This window comes from Nyctibius grandis, chromosome 8, assembly GCF_013368605.1.
Source record: "Nyctibius grandis isolate bNycGra1 chromosome 8, bNycGra1.pri, whole genome shotgun sequence".
Lineage (NCBI taxonomy): Eukaryota > Metazoa > Chordata > Aves > Nyctibiiformes > Nyctibiidae > Nyctibius > Nyctibius grandis.
Window position 1 is genome coordinate 15119829 of NC_090665.1, and position 18056 is coordinate 15137884.

General features: G+C 51.9%; 1 protein-coding gene across 1 annotated transcript; it reads right to left on the bottom strand.

Moving 5' to 3' along the window:
- Positions 1 to 7919: 7919 nt before the first annotated feature.
- Positions 7920 to 10963, bottom strand: LOC137666561 (zinc finger protein ZIC 1). The gene is made up of 3 exons (XM_068406652.1): positions 9988 to 10963; positions 8653 to 8816; positions 7920 to 8117 (listed from the first exon to the last, which is right to left on the bottom strand). Exons 1-3 carry the CDS (start codon positions 10961 to 10963, stop codon positions 7920 to 7922), a joined length of 1338 nt encoding a protein of 445 aa, XP_068262753.1.
- Between the last annotated feature and the right edge of the window lie 7093 nt (positions 10964 to 18056).

Genomic DNA, 18056 nt, shown 5'->3' on the forward strand with positions numbered 1-18056 from the left:
GGGGACCTGGGCACCGCTGGAAACACAACACAGGGACAAACACGGGGGGGAAAAAAGGGCCGGGGAGGGAGGAAGCGACGCAGCCATGAGCACTAACTGCGAAGGTTCAGCCTCACGCTTGGAGGAGATCAACAGTTTTCTCGGAAGTTAAATGAGGCGAGCGGGTTCCCATGCGAAGGCAGGGACATGTGGCTCAGGTGTGTACCCAGGTGCCACTGTCCCCCTGAACGCCTTCCGCGCCCCCTGCAAATACCGGGAATCTTCCCCTTCGGCTAAGGGGGGAAAGGGAAGAAAAAAAAAAGCTTGTCTGGAAAGGGAAAAAACCCAAAAATATGTGTTCATACACATCTGTGTAAAGGTTGGAGTAAATGATGCCCACAGTGAGAGCCCGAAACAAGCTTCCACTTGGGGAACTGAGGTCAGGATTTGCCCTTTCTGAAATGAACAGGCGACATGATGGACATCGGCTTTATTGCCGCCTCTTGTAGCTGGCTGGGGCTCGCAGGAAGCCTCAGCCAGACGGGCAGGGGGGCACAGGCACTCAAGGTGTTGGTCGGAGAGGCTTTCGCAGCCTAGCCCCTGCGCGCACACTGATGGGCCCGCGTTTGTCTGTAGCGCCGGGCAAGGAGGAGAGCGGAGGCGATGGAGAGGGGTGGGCTGTGGCGGAGGGGGAGAAGGAGAGAGAGGCTGCGGAGAGGGAATTGTCGCTGGGCGATTTCCAGCCAGCCTCGCTCCACCCGGCTGGGCCTTTCTGTGAACTTCGGAGGGGCCGGGCCGGGCTGGGCTGCGCGGCCGTGGCCGTGCCCGCGCCGGGGCAACCGCGCCCAGGTGTGCCCGGGAGCCCCGCACGGACTCCGGGGGCTCCTGCGTCCGTCCTGCCCGCTTCCTACCGGGCTCTGGAGGGAAAGAAAAACCCACCTCATTAGCAAGATTGAGAAGCACATTTCTGATAACATGGGATGTAATTCTGCCACCGTACAAAAGGCTTTAAAATCACTTTGTGCCGCTGAACAATGAGTGCTGGGAATCACTACTATTTGTTTAAAAAAAACCCGAAGCCTACAAACGGAATAAACGCCAAGACCGCGCGTGTGCTCCTCGGATCTATCATGCGATGTCGATATATCAGCAATAAAGTATGACGGGCCATACAATATAATGAGATTTTACTAAAAGGAGCGAGGCAGAAAGGAATCCATTACAAGAACCTTTCTCCCTTCCCCCGAGACCGTACTTTTCTGGCGACTGCGCCCGTTACGTTTTTGCTACATAAGCCCACGGAAAGCCACTCGGCGGGCGGCCACCGGGGCCGAGAACTGCTGTGTGAGGGAGCCGGTGATTTGCCAAAGCACCCGTTCAATTAGGGAGGTCGCGATTGCCCAGCATGCCGGGGAAGGGAGAGAAGGGGAAAAGTGCCTTCCCGGGCGCACCGATGTGCGCAGGGGGACTGCGCGGCGGGAACAGGCCCGGACGGGACGGGCCGCGCTGGGGAGCGGCGGGCGCGGGGCGGGAAGGCAGCACGTGCGGCGGCGGCAGCGCTACCCTGCGCGGGCGCGGAGGCGGGCGCGGTTACCTTCCGCGGGCGGCGGGGAGGCGGGGAGAGTCATAAATATTCAACAGCACGTGGAACCGGGCCGCGGGCGCGCATGCGCCGCCGGGGCTGCCGCCGGAGTGGGCGGCAAGAGCGCGCGCGCGCACTCACTCACCGCCCCCGCGCACGGCCGCGATTTCTAGGAACCGTCCGCGGGCGGGAGGCCCCGCACCGACCGCTGCCCCCCGGCCTCCCCCCGAACGGGGCAATATCAAACACAAAACACATGTCCCGGCGGGCGGGGGGGCTTGCTGATGTGGGGCTTTTTTTCCTCTTTTTTTTTTTTTCTTCAGCCTTTGGCCGTGTTCTTCACGGGATTTTTGGAAGTGAGAAAGATCCGAAAGGTTCTTAAAGTCCTGACCCGTGCCGATACACAACTGTCGGGTCTTTGCTAAGCAAAGCCTTGCCCAAGTCTCGCGAACGGGCATGTGTGGACGTGGGCTGGAGTGTGCACGGCCGGTCCTGAGCTCTGCCTGGCTCCAGCCACCCCCAGACAGCTAACGCTGTGTTTGGGTCCCGGGGTGTAAACACACGCACAATCACAGATGCACACACGGAGCATTTTTTTAATAGCAGTTTCATAGAGAGGTAGTGTGATCGTATATATCTAAAAGGTAATTAATTTGATTTATTATACTTGAAAAATCCTGTCTGCAGTACGGGCGTCATCTGGAAACTTCATGCTATTTTATACTATCGTTCTAAAGCCGAAATAAATGTTACGAATCGATGACAGCTTCCAGCTGCATGATAAAAATAGCCCCTTCTCTTCACAGGATCGTGTTTCTTGTTATCGAAGATGAACCAAATCTGACCCACAGAGTTCAGCAGCGAAAAAAAAATCTGATATAAAGTAAAAGCTTTGGCCATTTTTGATATGCAATGCACCCTAAAACACAGCCTGTTTGCGAGGAAACGGAACCCAGCTTAGTACATTCAGCAAGTTGAAGAAATCTGTCCTGCGTCTAGTTGTAAAATAGGAATCTCAATTATTAATCTCTCGGGGTGAATTTGGAAAATACACCCATTTTGTTACAAACGCGATCCATTGTACACAGACGTCTGCATTAAATAACAGACGTTACGTGAGCCTTCAAAAATATACCTCCGCGTAAACACAGGAATATGTGTCTTTCTAGAAACACCACTCTTTCTTTACATACAAATAGAGAGATGTACATATATTTACAGATACGTATATATTTGTAATAAAACCAGTAGCGCGAAGTGTGATTCTGGTGAGAGTGTGAGCATCTGCAGCAATGACCGCCTGTCCTGTGGATTATACCCACAATACAGACAGTTCACGTCCCCACCACGGGATCCCCCGCCCCTGCGGTGGCCGCCCGCGGCCAGGCGCGGAGGATGGGTGCGGCGGAGGCGCTCCGCGGGCCGGGCTGCGCGGCCGCGCCGAGCCCCGGCCGGGCCTGCCAAAGCTACCCGGCCTCTCCCCGGCAGCAAACCCCCGCTCAGGAGAGAGGGGATTTTCCTCATTTTGAGGAAAAAGTGCTTATTTGCTGCGGAAACGCCGCGCTGCGCCGCGGGGCTCGATCCCTGTTTTCGAGGTGCACAGCTCGCACGTGTGCGCGGGGAGGTGGGGGCTTCCCACTCGCGGACACGGGCAAGCATACCCGTGTGCGGGTACGCAGCCGCGGTGCGAGTGTGAGCGGCGTGCGTATGTGTGTATGTGCATATGTACATTTTATAACGGTGATCCATAACGTGCCTAGCGAAAGGTGCAGCCTCCTGCACGGGGACATCGCTCACCCGCTCTGTTCCCTCTCAGCTCTAGCGGTAAAACGCGCACCGGCTCTTCAGGTCACTTGAAATACTCTGCCCTGTGTCAGCAGCCTTTTCTAGAGGGGATCTCCTTCCCCCTCCTGCCTGCTAGAAGTGGGTTTTGCAGCGGGGCCCCGGCTCCGCGCCGGCCGCGCCGGGGCTCCTGCCCACCCGGGCGCGCTCCGGGCTCCCTGCACGCCCGCCGGCACCGGCCCGCCGCCAGCCTCGCCGCTTGCTCCGTTTACAAGTTGCTCCGAAAGGAGCAAGCGCTCTGGATGTGGGAAAACTTCCGAAGTCGGAGCCGCTTACCAGCGTGGCCAGAAAAGCAGTAAATGAAAGTCCCGATGTTACGCGCATCAGTCCAGGCACTGCTTCTTCCTTACGGCTAAACCAAGGGTGATCAGTGGCCGAGGCCAGCGCTTTCTAAGAGTGTCTGCTTTAAAGACGCTAACTTTGCTTTATGAATGCTGGACTCGCCTTTAAAAAATTCAAGCGATCGTTCACAAGCCATTAAAGCGACCTGAGAGGCGAGGCTTTCGGGAGCGGGGGAAATGGAAGCGCCCGATTATTGTTTTGCATTTAACTTTCTGCGTGCAAACAGCACAAGCACGGCCAGGGGTTGCCGTGTGCGCCCCGCGGGCACATCACCCGAGAGGGGACAGAACACACACACACCCCCAAACAGCCTCCTGCACCCTCCCGCGAGCGCTGCCGTGCTGCTGTGGGGATCTCCAAACGCTCCCCCCTCGGCGACGGGAGCCTCCGCGGGCGCGGGAGCCTGCGGACGGCGGGCCCCAGTGTGTTGGCGGCCACGAAGCAGGCAGCGCGGAGAGGTGCGGGGGCTGCCGGCACGGCCTGCCGTGGGCTCGGCGCGACCCCGCGCAGACAGCCCCCGCGTACGGCGAAACCTAATAACCCACGCAGGAAAAGTACCCCGAGAGCATCTCAAGAGACAGACATTAGAAAGAAAATCATGGCCCCCGTCGGGGCTGGAGAGCCGGGGTTCGTGTTCCTCCCCGTGAGTAAACTCGCAAAGGGCGCCTTGCTAGGGGAAGGTTGGCTTTAGCGACTGAAACAGCCGAGAGACGCCTCACAACCTCTCTGCCTGCAAAAACACCCCTCTCTCTGCCGGGGATTTCAAAGCCCTGCTCCCCTCTCCAGAGCGAAGCGAACAGCACGAGCATGGCGTGGACTTGAATTCAGCATCAGCAATTCCAGCCCCAATGATCGTCGCTAATTCAGAACACATACGGGATGGCGATCAACCAGTATTGCACCGCTCCCCCCCACCCCAGATAAAAACACCAATAGCAGCAGCAGCGACAACACCACTAAAATCACTCTCTCTGCTGTAGGACGCTCAAACAAACCTCAGACCAAAAGTTTAAAAGAATACTCATTAACCAAGTGCTCCAATACACACAAGTAACAGTTCTGTGTTAAGCTACCACTAGGGACTTTACACAAGTTTAAACTTGCAATACGCATCTTTAAAATATATCACCCCCACCACGGTTCTCCGGGTTTATTTTACAGTGGGATGGCTTAGATTATTTCTACGACATTTTTTTTTTTAGCTACGCTCAGGTTATTCTTTTAAAACCGCTGCCTGGTTAAGCCGGCGGGACAGTTAACCTGAAAGATCCGCAGAGAGTAACATTTTCGGCGCACGAAACAATTTTTTCCCCTGGCTCTTTTGCCCGGCGGGTTACATTTCCTCAAGTCCCAACACTTTCTGCCTGGGTCCCACCGGGCTCCAACTTTTCCTGTCTCGGCAGACCCTGCAAGGTGGCGCTCTTTTCATTGAAAACTCGCGTTAGCCTTATAATAACATTTTGTAGAAAGTAAAGTTAAAGCGAAGCCTTCCCACGGGGGCTGTAGGGAGCAGACGGCAGTGCCGAGCTGGCAGGAGTGGGGCTTCATCTGAGCAACGCAAACTTTTTTCTTTTTTTTTTTTTTGGGGGGTGGGGAGGGGTGTGCTTTGGGACTGTGAAAAATCTCCGAGGGAGATCCCCAAATATTACAGGCAAAGAAAAATACTTGCGGGGTTTTGCTGTGAGACAGGCGGGCTGTGCTCCGGGTGGGTGACAGCCCGAGCTACGGAGCGCCCGCATGGAGAGGAGCAGAGAGCGGCTTCCCCCGCACCCCCCCTCCTCGCCGAGCGGTTAATATGGCTATTGACTCGCTGTACACATAATATTTCTTTAAAGAAGCTGTTAAAGTGTCATCTTGGTCTACTGGAAGGTCAGTTTGTGCAATTCACTCTATGACACATCACAAGCCCTCGCAGCTTTAGCCACCCTCATGATTTGTGTTGTCTGTTGATATGTTGTCTGCTTAATGGGGCGATCATGCAAGCTACAACCAGGAACAAAGCCCAACAGTTCCAACAACCGTAGCTAAGTTAGTGGAAGCAGTACAGCTTGCAAATCTATCAAACTAAACTGCAAGGAAGACAATCTGATTTAGAGAAAAGGCGTTCTGCTACAGTCATTAAGCACAAGTAATTTAGATTTTTTATATTGTCTTCTCATTTACAAATTTACTGTATCAACGCCAGCCAATGGAACGAATTTCTTAAGTAAATGAGAAATAAATAAAAGAGATAGAAAGATAATCAAATTACATAAAATAATTCTTATCCCCTAGATTTATTTTTTTAGAAAGCTATTAACACTGGCAAAATTATAGTAATAATAATAACATAACATAAGAAGTAACTGATTTAAATTAACATCACGTTTTAAGGAATATAAGGAAAAAAAGAAGGAAAGAAAAAGAAAAATAAAAAATAATAATAAAAAAAAAACCAAAAAATACACCCAACAACAACACCGTCCTTCGTCAAACAGTGCTGTACTTCTTGGAGTAAAAGGCCCGAGGAAAGTCATGAATCCACTGCCTGAGAATTAGTTATGGTCATAAATGCCTTAAATTAAAATAGCAACCGAAATCTCCTCTGTTTTAAATCTCCTAATATATGTTATCGGAATTAATTTAATTTAGGGACCCAGTCTATGCAGATTCATGGGCAGTGTTGGAGTGGAGTGCAGCACTTCTCGTGTAACAATTCCCCACATTAATATTTATGTAGCCTATGCAATCTATTTCTGTTATTTTTATGGTTGTTATTCTATGTCTGCAAAGGTCATTTAAATTATACTGCGGCCGAAAATTTGTTTCATAAATTTTGATATAAATACTAATTACACACTATAGTAATGCCAGCAGGGATCCTTTCATTTATCACATTTATATCACCTTCGCTGCTTTAGTGATGACATAATGGAAAGCAGTGAAAAACTGGGACAGTTTTATTCTAATATCCTAAAGCTAGTTGGAGTTGCAGCAGGTTGACTTAGTGAAGAAGAATTCCTACCACAATTCATGGGATTTAAGAATCTTTAATAAGGTACGAAATGTTACCAAACAGTTCTGTAAACTAAATTTTACATACCAATTCTTCTAGCCATAAATATTGAATATCTTGTAACATGTATAACCGGACCTTTACATGCGGATAAATATGGAAATTAGGATTTATATACATTATGTTCTTGTATTTGCCAAAAGCAACGGACAGATATAGTTTATATCTTTTTTTTTTTTAATATCACTTTACATAAACAAATGTAACAGTTTGACACGCAGATCCAGGCTTTCACTATACGAATTTCTTGACAGGACGTGTAACAACATTTTACTGCACTACTTAGACTGGACTTTGGGACGAAATGTTGCACTTTATACAAAAAAGCACATTAATACCAATAATATTCTGTTAGATCGACGTTTAGACTGTAATAATACAAAGTAATTCACATTTTGGTACACATTTACTAGAACATTCTTGCCATTCAGTACAAATAGTTGAATTTCTACCTCTTCCCTCTGCCCCCCCCACCACCTCCGCCCCCCCCCGCCGCCGCTCCCGCCCGCCCGCCCCTCCCCCCACATATATGCAAAGACCACAAATCCACATATCCCCTTATTCAACTTGCGATATAACTATTTACAAAATCAAACAGTACATTTTTTTGTTATTTTGTTTTGAAGCTAATAATTCTGTATTTACAAGAGGGGATGGAGGGAAAGGCCGCTGCCCGAGCAGACATGCAGTTGGAGATCTCTAATCAGTGGTTTCCAGTAAAGCCCTACACAGTTGGCATTTGCCCTGGTAACCTTGTCTTCTTATGCATTCTACTAACCCCTTCGCCTACCTAAAGCCTTGGAACAGAGCAGAGCAAAACAGTTAAAAAAAAAAAAAAAGAAAAAAGAAAAGAAAAAATTGAAAAAGAAAAAAATGAAAGGAAGAAAAAGAAAAAAGAAAAAAGAGGAAAAAAATAAACGAAGGAAAAAAACCCACTTTTTTTAAAAAATGACGTCTTCATTTTACTCAGTCCTGGGTCTACTGGCAGCATTTTATTTGTTTGCTCGTTTAAATTCTGATTTCGAAATGTTCATTATTTTTGGAGTCTTTAAATAGGGTATTGGTTTGCTCGCTTGGGGCTTTTTTGTTTCTGTTTTTTTGTTGTTTTGTTTTAGCGTTTTAGACGTACCATTCGTTAAAATTTGATGTAAGCGTGCTGTGGCTGGACGTGTGGTGGACTGCGGAGGAGGAAGGGGATAAGGAGCTGGCAGTCTGGTTTTCTGTGGATGGAGAGACGATGGTTGGAGGGGTGGAGGACTCGTAGCCTGAGCTGGCGGCGGGAGAAGGCTGGGACCCCTGCGAGGATGATTCATGGACCTGCAAGAGAAAACCCGGGCAGAAATAGAGAGCGGCGGAGGACGGAGGCCCTGGCAGCAGTCGCCTTCGGCTGGGGATGAGCCAGGCAACGGGACCCAGCGGCGAGCCCCGGGTTCGAGCAGCCCCGCGGGGCTGCCCTCCTGCCCCAGCCCAGGGGCCGCCCCCCCGGCCCCAGCCGCGGCCCCTGCCCGGTGGGGAAGGCCGGGCAGAGCCTCCCCGGCTGCCTCCTGGCACTGCCCCCCCTCCCCGGGTACAAAGCACCGACAACAGGCCCTGCCCGAGGGGCCGGGACTGAGCACGGCCTGGCGGGGGGCGGCGCGGCCCAGTGGGCCCGGGGCGGACTCCGAGGCCGGGGCCGAGCCGCAGCAGCGCGGAGCCCCGCAGCCGGCCGGCCCCGGACCGCGCTCCGCCCGCCGGCCCCGCCGCGCCGCCGGCCCCCGGCCCGGGCGCTCCTGTCCGCCGTCCCCGCAGCCCGTTACCCCGGCCAGGCCCGAGGCGGCGTCCGAGCCCCGCACACCAGGCGACCTCCATTTACCTTCATGTGCTTTCTGAGGGAGCTGGGGTGCGTGTAGGACTTGTCACACATTTTGCAGAGATAGGGCTTGTCGGAAGTGTGCACATGCATGTGCTTTTTGCGGTCGCTGCTGTTTGCAAAGCGCCTGTCACAGCCCTCGAATTCACACTTAAATGGTTTTTCACCTATTGCAAAGGGAAGGGGGGGAAAAATGGATCTGATTAAGCGGGGCCGGCTGGATCTCTCATTGTCCCCATCGCACCGCCGAACTGAAGTCCAGGGCTCCATTTCAAACACTTGCAACTTTCTAACTTCAACGAGGCTCAAATCCCCAAATCTTGCTTCTCTTCTCTGTCCTTTCCGCGCGTTACACCCCTGCTCAACTCCCATTTCGGAGAGAGGGGGAGCTAAATAACTTTTTTTTTTCCCCTTCGGAGGGACTAGTTTCTTTCGCAGCCCCAGTCCTGAGCACCTCTCCCTTCTCGCAACGCTCCAAGCCAGAGAGCAGGCGTGGTGGTATTTACACACGATCCTCAGTGTCTAGTTTCCATTTTTATAGCTCATTCTCGTGATATTTTACGCCCCCAGACACCCCAGCCCCCTCCCCCGTATTTTCTTGCAATATTGGAAATTATCCGGCCGTGGTATACAATGCGGGGGCAGCCCCACAAACCCTCTGCAAAAGCGATCGGGAAAGCGGCGCTGGCTTTCGGCGCTCGGGGGTGGGAGCGGGGGGAGAGAGCTCTCCCAGCCCGGTGCTGCTGCATTTCCAGTTCCCGCGATGAGGAAAAGTTCTCAGGGATCCCGGCGCCTGCCCTCCGCACAACAATAACACACTAGCGCGCCGGGCTCCGTTTATTTAAATCGCTCCTCAGAATTAAATATTTACCAAGCCCTGAATTGCAGAGGGGAGACGGATGAGCTGCCTGCAATATTTAGCACAATTTCTCATCGCGCCACAGTAAAAACTGCCGAACAACAATTAATTAAAACCTATAAATTTAAACAGGACAGGTTGCTGCTATTTTCCCCACCCCCACCCCCCGCGCCCTAATAATCCCAGCAGCAAACCCAACCTTTCTCCCCCTTTGCCTCGGCAGGGATAATTTTCTTTTTGTTGCTGCTGCTGGCGTGGCTGTGACCGAGCTCTTTTTGCAGCGCAGGTCCGAGCCTGCCTGTCCCGGAAAAAACAGTGGCCCTGGACCTTACGCCCCCCCACCCCCCGCCAGCCCGACCCTCAGCCAAGCAGCGACCCGGCGCCCCCGGCCCCTCCGGCCTGTCCCTACTCCCCGCTCCGGCCCCGGCCCTCGGCGCTTCCACTCGCAGAGAGAAAAGCTACAGAGAATGTTACCGTACCTGTATGAGTTCTTTTGTGTATTTTGAGATTCTCTGATCTGGCAAACACTTTGCCACAGCCTGGGAAAGGGCAGGGGAAAGGTTTTTCACCTGTGTGGACTCTGATGTGATTTACAAGTTTATATTTGGCCTTGAAAGGTTTCCCTTCTCTCGGACACTCTTCCCAGAAACATATGTGATTGGACTGCTCGGGTCCTCCAACGTGCTCCACCGTGACATGAGTCACCAGCTCGTGCATCGTGCTGAAAGTTTTGTTGCAGGACTTCTTGGGGTTTGACAATTGCTCGGGCTCAATCCACTTACAGATGAGTTCCTGTTTGATGGGCTGCCTCATGTAACGAAAGAAGGCCCCTGCCCCGTGGTGGGCTGCCATGTTCATGTTCATGTGGCCGTAGCCGTGCAGCTGGGTCGAGGCGTAGTGCTCGGAGCGGGGGCTGGTGACCTGGCCGTACTGGTCGGGTCTGCCGTACATGTCTCCGGAGAAGCCCAGGCGCATCTGCCCGTTCACCACGTTAGGCGAAGCGTGGCTGGTGGCTTGTTCGTGCAGTCCCGGGAAAAGTATATGTCCCGCGGCATCGGTGTGTCCGTGGGGTCCGGCGAAGCTGCCGGCGGCGGAGGCGAAGAGGCTGTGCTGGGCGCTGGCGGCCGCCGCCTCCCCGAAGCCGCGGTTGCGGAACAGAAAGTCCCGGGTGGAGTTGAAGGCGGCGCTGGAGTAGGAGCTGACATGGGTCGGGTGGTGGTGGTGCCCCAGGGCCGCAGCCGCGTAGCCGGGCGCCTGAGAGGTGAAGGCGGTCTGGCCGGCCGAGGCCAGCTCGTGGGTGCTGGGGTTGATTTTGAAGGCGCCCATGCCGTCGGCGAAGGGGTTGATCCCCAGCCCCACTTCTCTGTCCGTGACATCGGCCGTGGAGTGGTGGCGAGAGGATCCGAAGGTAGTGACTCCTATGGCGGGATACTGCGGTCCAGCATCCAGAAGCATCTTCCCAGCGTCGATGCAGCAACCAAAAAAAAAGCACGCGCGCACACACACAACGCGGAGAGAAGCAGCAGCAGCAGCAGCAGCAGCGGCGAAAACACCCTCTTTGGAAAGTCAGCGACGATCACCACCAAAGCAACCACATCAAAAACACCCCCTTCGGCATCAGCGCAGGGGGAAGAAAAAAAAAGGGGGGGAAGAAGAGGAAAAAAAAAAAAAAAAAAAGAGGCTGGTGCGGAAGGGAGGAAGAGATCTTCGCAGTTGAAAATAATAATAATAATAAAAATGTGCCCCAAAAATATTCACTGTCTCTCTGCTTTGACTTTTCAGGGAGGTTTAAGTGGGGAGAGGGGGATTGGGTGGGCTCAAAAACAAACTGGCTGCAAATAACAATAACGGAGAGAGATCAACACGGGCAGCAAAAAAAAAAAAAAAAGGCAAAACAAAAAAGAAACTTCCTTCAGTGATTTTTTTGGCTATAGGAATGTTGCAAAGTGGCCGAGAGCTTGTTTCTCTCTCCTCTTCGAGCTTCCCCACACTCTCCCCGATTTTTTTGGGGGGGGGGCTTTTTTTTTTTTTCGCTTTGCAAAAAAAAAAGGCGCAAATCATGCACAATATTGTCTTTTGCGGTTTATCTTCCTGGGGAGAAACTTTCACCTCCTCAGCCGGGCGGTGAACGCGAGACTGATAGCGGCAATCATTCCTGCAGATAAATGAATTGAAAAGACGACACCGTCCCCCCCCTTGATGAATGGGAGCCGGGGGCGGAGCGACGTGCGGGCGGACGTGGGCGCTCATTGGGCGGCGGCGGCTCCCCCTTACCCGCGTAACTCCCCCCGGCCCCGCCAACGAGGGGCGCGCGCGGCCGCCTCCAGCCGCTGATTGGCCGCGCCGCCTCATCAATCGCAGGTATTGTGCGCGCCCTGACAGCCCTGCTGGCGAACGGGGCTGCGGGAGCCGGCGCTTGGGTGTGTGGGTTTTTTTTCTAAATATATAAAGCCTTTTTTTTTTTTTGTGCACGAAAATATTTCCAGCGCATCTTTGTGTGTGTGTATGTGTGCTAAGGAAAAAAAAATCTTTGGTTATTATTAGGGTTATTTTCTCCCCCGCTCTCCCTCTCTCTGTCCCTCTCTCTCCAGCACTCTGGTAATGATGGTAATGATGATTTCTTAGTGATCCAGAATTTTTAAGATCACTGAGTAACTTTTTAGGCTTTGAAAAGAGAAGCCCTGTAGGGACTGGCTTCTTTTGAAGTTGTTTTCCATTTGTTTAAAACTGCAGCTCTCCGAGAGTAGGTGCTGGGTGCATTTGATTTTATTTTTAAACACCAGGCGTGATTTCTCTGGGTAGCTGGCTCTATCCCTCCATCAGGTTTCTGAAATAAATCTTGTTTTCTGCACCCATCAAAACGCAGGTGGGTGAGAACTCAACTTTCTACTCTTGTTGTCGTCGTTTCGCCTATTTTTTTGTTATCTTCTTTCTCCTTTCTCTCTCTCTCCCCCCTTTCTCTCGCTCTCTCTTTTTACGGGGTCTCTTTCATTCAGGTAAAACTGTAAATTTTCCAAACCTACATTGTTTCTCCTCCTGCTGCATGAAACTCCCGGATACTTCTTCTCTCCTTTTTTTTTTTTTTTTTTTCGGGGGGAGGTGTAAAAATTTATTTTAAATCCTCGATAGGAGCAATGTAAATTTTCGGACATTCAAACCTTTTCTAGTTCACAAATCAGTCACCCTTGTCACAGTTATTGAAATTCCTCAACTTGCCACACCAGGACGGTGGAAAAAGCAGGCGGTGTCTTTGTTGCTGACCAGGCTTTTGATCGCCAGAGAAAATTTACTTACCTTCAGATGAGTGAGCAGAAAAAGAAATAACACTCCCTTTGATTTAGTTAGAAAAATGCAGACATTTGGATTCAGTGCAAACATACAACACTTGGTTGTTTTCTAGATGCAACCCTCGATTAACCTGTCTTTCCCCAGCTCAAAGTCTATTGAAAAACTGTGGATAGTTCTTTTTTGTTCTCGCTACAAAGAGCCATTGACTATATATTAAAATGATAGTTGAAAGGTATAAGTATGGTATTTAAAAGCAGAAAACCTTTGTTGCTTAATCAATTAGGCTAAGCAACATTTGTGCAATATTTTAAACGATGCTTCGGCACTAGAAAAAGAAAAAAGATCTCGTGAAACTTTGAAATATAGACGTCTTTTTGTGCGTATGCATATATACACTTACATATGTGCTCATGTGTGTGTGTACATGTATAAAACTGGCAAATTATTTATTTACTCAGTCGCCTGCATATTCATTAGCTCTAATTATTTTCTAGTAACGAAAACACCAAAAGCCCGCTAAGAGTCGGGCTCCTTCCATTTCGCCTTTGTTCAGCCCTTCACTTGCCTTCTTCGCAGCTCAGTCCGAGCCCCTCCAATTCCTAGTGCCAAACAAAGAAACTTTAAACTCATCCCCTCTAATTAAAGGCGCTGGGAAGCAGTTCGCAGCGCAGGTACTGGGGAACCAGAGCGGCAGTGCTGCTGCGCGAACACTTCTCGGGTGAGAAATGCCTCTTTTCGAGAGGGATAAAAATGACCGTTGCGCCTAGAAAACAAACAAACAAACAGCAACAAATAAACTTCGATACGCCTGGAAGGAATGTTGCGCTGCAGTTTATCTGCAGATGCGGTTTGCCTGTGCTCGGTGCATGGAGATTTCTTTCAAAGGAGATGTATTATGTATTTTTCCCCTGGATCTTGGGAGAGTTTCCAGGTTTTTTTGGAATAATGCTGGGCTGAATCTACACGTTTGCATTTATTCTGCCAAATCCATTCGAAGGAACCGCAATAGCTTATAGCAACAGGTATACCCGCTCTAGGAGCGCGCCCATGTGTGGACGTGGTCTTTAGGCGGGTGTTACATTACTTTCACTGTTTGGTGCTAAAATCAAGGAAAGGACAGGGTTGCCAGTGTTATTGTGAAGCCTTCAGGGCGATGGCATTAGGAGATCCAGAAAGTTAGGTACTCCAGTGCTAGCCTGACTCCCAGTACAGGGGGAACCTAGTGATCATTCCAGGTCGGTACAAAATATAGGAGAAGGCAGACGAGACGGTATTTTTAGGAAGTGTATCTAAATATACAGTGTAAGAGTGAATGTAAAAAAAAAAAAAAATGTTGTGGGTTGTAGAAGTTATCAAGTGGGATTTGCGGCACGCTCTCTGCAGGAAACGAAAGCTGCTCCAGTTCAAAGCCACATGCACCAACGTGACATATAAGCCATTAAAATATCATCCTGACGGCTCATTTCTGCTTCATCATACATTCCCTAACTGCTTCCAGAAAGCAAGAAAAGAAGAAATGAAGGATGACCGCCTCGATGCAAGCGCCAGAGAGGTTGTGGGTTCTTAGGGGGGGTTATTGTTTTCTTCTTTCATTCTTTCTTTCTTTTCCCTTCCTTCCCCACCCCCACTTTGATTTTTGCCAGTTCAGAAATGAGGGGAAAGCTTCAACAGGTCGCAGGGGTAAGTGCCTGGGAGCAAAGGGTGCCTGGGCAGCCCAGGCAGCTGGCTAGCCCCCACCGCCTGCCCCAAGGGCTGGACGAGAGCTCCTTGCCCTCGGGGGGCCCCGGCGGGAGAAGGCTTGGCCACCCCGGGGGAGAAGGGCTGGAGCAAGCGGTGCGGGGGGGCAGTGCCTCGGCTGCCCCTCGCCCACGTGGGGCCGGCCCCCGGCGGCACCTCGGCGTGCGGGGGCGGGCGGAGGGAGAAGCACTCGGGCGCCGTCGAGGGGGGCTTCGGCACCCTCCGCCGGACGCCGGGCGCCGCGCCCGCCCTTCCGAGCCCGAGGAGGGGCCCGGTCCTGGGGTCCGCGCAACGCGGGGCGACGTGGGACCGCGGAGCGGGGTGGAGGCGCTCCCAGCCCCGACAGCGACCGGGCTCGGTGGGGACAGACAGGCGGAGGGTCCGGCCGGGTCCTGCGGCCGCCCAGGCGGGGCAGGGGCCCCGGGGCGGCGGGCAGAGGGCGAGGAGCGCTGACAATGGCGAGCCCCGTGGGGAGGCGTCCCAGGGGACGTGCTCCCCGCCCAGCGCCTCACCCACCGCCGCGCCCGTTGCCACGGGGGCGCGCCGGGAGAGCCGGCGCTCCGGCACAGCACGCCCTTCTTTATAGGCGGATGCAGGAGGGACGGAACCCAGGAGCCCGGCCGGCCCCCTCCACCCCCCACCCACCCCACTCTCCCCCCGCGGGCAGGGCCGGGGGAGCTGCCGAAGGAGCTGGGTGCCGCCGCCAACTTCGCGCAGAGCCCGTGGAGGGGCTGAGACCCCGGTCCCGGACCCGAGGGGCCGCGCCGCGCCCGGCGCCGGCTGTGGAAGGGGAGATGCTCCCAAATCCCCCCCGAGGGTGATGGCCTCGAAGGTGACCTCTGACCCGAGCCTGGCTCCATGTGCCAGGCCCGGGCACCGGCACAGCGCCGGAGAGGGCGGGGACCGGCGTGGGCTCCTCGCCGAGATCCCCCGGCTCCCCGCCGTGCTGCTCCTTTGTCACGCACGGTACCCCAGCCCCGGGGAGCCCGGCCGGGCTGGGAGCCCCTTTGCTGAGCTGGACTCCGTGCTCGCTCCACCCGGAGCCTAGGAACTTTATTTCTGCACCGAGACCTTGCCGGCGAGCGCTCCCTTCACCCTGCGCGGCCGCGGAAGGCACAGGTTGCGTGACAAGCCGCCGGCGGTTCGGCACACGCCACCCCCCTCTGCTTCACGTTCAACCTGGCTCCCACATCCCGGGGCAACGCCGCCAACCCCGCCCGGGGCCGCCGGGCTACCGCGGGGGCGGCGGCTGCTCCCAGCCCCGCTCCGCCGGCACACCTTTGGCCGGGTGTAGAAGTCAGGGTTTAGGGAAGGGGGGGGCCGTGTCCCGCCTGCGCGGGTTGCAGCTCCTCGCACCCCCAGACCCAGCGTGGGACCCGGGGTGAGGGGGGGACATAGGGGACTGGTAGAAATCCGTCCAGCTCGGGCAATGGGGCACCCTCACCCTCCTGCTCCACCCGTGGCACTGCACAGATGAGAAAGGCGTGCGAGGTCGAGCCAGAGTTTTAGCCAATGTTTGCTCTGAAATCCACAACTGTTTTGCCTTCCTTTTTTGTCATCTGGTAACCATTTGAAATATTAAATGCAGCGATATTTTTTTTGTCCAGTTTCAGCAAGTTTTGGCGAACGCTTGGGAACTGAGCTCTCCTCCAGCCTCCCATCCTAACCGATAAAGCACAACTCTTGCAAACCTCTCTCTAGCGAGGCAGTGTTTGCTGCTCTGACTTGATAAATGTGTGAAGATGAATGGAAGTTGACTAGAAACAGTAACTCCTAAGGGTTTCCTCTAGTTATTTTTATTTCGGCAGTAATTTTAATCACAGCGGTGAAAATATTGAAGACATCGAATTATTTGTGATACAGTATGACTGTGATACTCTGATGAAGTTTCATAATTAATACTACCAATTACTTGTGTTGGTTTATATTTTTATTTACCAGCCCTGGAGTCCCTGTAATAATAGTAGCAACAGCAATAATAATGATCTCCTTTGAAGTAACTTATTCTGGATTCTAGTGTGCTTTGCTGTACTTAAAAACAAACAAACAAACAAACAAAAACCCACAAAAAAACCCAAAACAAACCCAAAACGCGCAAACCCTGAGAATTTTAAAGACAACTGCAAAAATTCAGACTCGGACACTGCATCAAACCCCAGATCTGCTCTCAGGGTTATTGCTGCCGCTCAAAGAAAGATGCGCAAAGTTCTGCCTGCAGTAGTGGCAGTGCTCTGCCTTGCAGAGTGCAAAGAGCAAGCTGAAAATTATAGGCAGGGAGAAGTGCCGGGGTGGTACTATACTAATCCTTTCTGAGACAACAACTTGTGTTGGAGCCTCGCAGAGAGTCCGAAATTTAATTTTGGGAAGGAAGGATCTGTAAACAACATAGTCGAGTTGGTAAAAACCTGCCTTACAATAGCCTGCCAGAAGGTGAATGTCAGATCAAAGGAGAACTGAAAAGATGTCCTTTCATATTTTTTTTTTCCCCTAAATCAGCCATGGAAACTTCATGACTCCATAAAACATGTGCTGCTTTGCTGGGGAGACAGCCTCCAGTTTCCCCTCGGAGAAAGCTTGTCTTCCCCCCATCCTCGCTGCTGAACTCTTGTGTTTTGTTTTTTCTTTTCTTTTTGAATCCGTGATGCCCGAGTCACATAGCGCCTTACTCATTTCATATCACACAGAAATGATTTTGCTCTTAACTTTCCACCCCTCTTCCCAAACAGGAACAAAGTCAGGAAATGAGACACAAGACTCCCCTTGTAATGAGGAAAAGAAAACGACTTTACAGAAACATCCTGGAAAAGTCAAGTAAGTTAAAATGTGTCTTCTTTTTTTTTCAGTTCAAAGGAGACAATATTTTTTTCAGCTTAGTGTTTAACATACTTGCATAAACACAAATCAGTGACACAACTCCCCACCAGCAGCTGCCTAATCCTGCTCAATGCCTATTCATTTGGAGGTTCTAGAATTAATATTTGACGACTCTCTCATTGAAACAACAACCCCTGACCCCATGTGATTGCACTGTCACATTACTCTATGACATATTCATCTTGAATTCATTTACGGACGATTTGATTGGAATGAGGTTTGACATGTATTGGATCCTATTAAAGAAGAAGACTTTGATCTTGTTGATGGGGTTTACATGATATGTATCATCTTTACCAGGGATACCAGGCTTCCACAATGTGGTGTCTAAGTAGTTAGTGACTGACAGGTTATCTGACAGGAATACCTTAATCTTGAGGTACTGAATGAAATATTCTATTTAAAATAAGCATATGATTTGCTTGTCCTAGGGCAGGTCTAGGTCACAAAAAGTGAGAGGCAAACCTAGGCACGAGCCCTTGCTCGTCTGCAAGCTGAGTTCCCATTATCCGGGAACCCTGAAATAAAGAAGTCCCCGTAGGAGGGAATGGGGCGAGGGAGTAGAAACAAAGGCAGAGTGTGCTCCCGAGCCGCTCGGTACCCTCTCCTCTCCGAGGAGATGCTGGGATGACTGAAAGGCTTTCTTGAA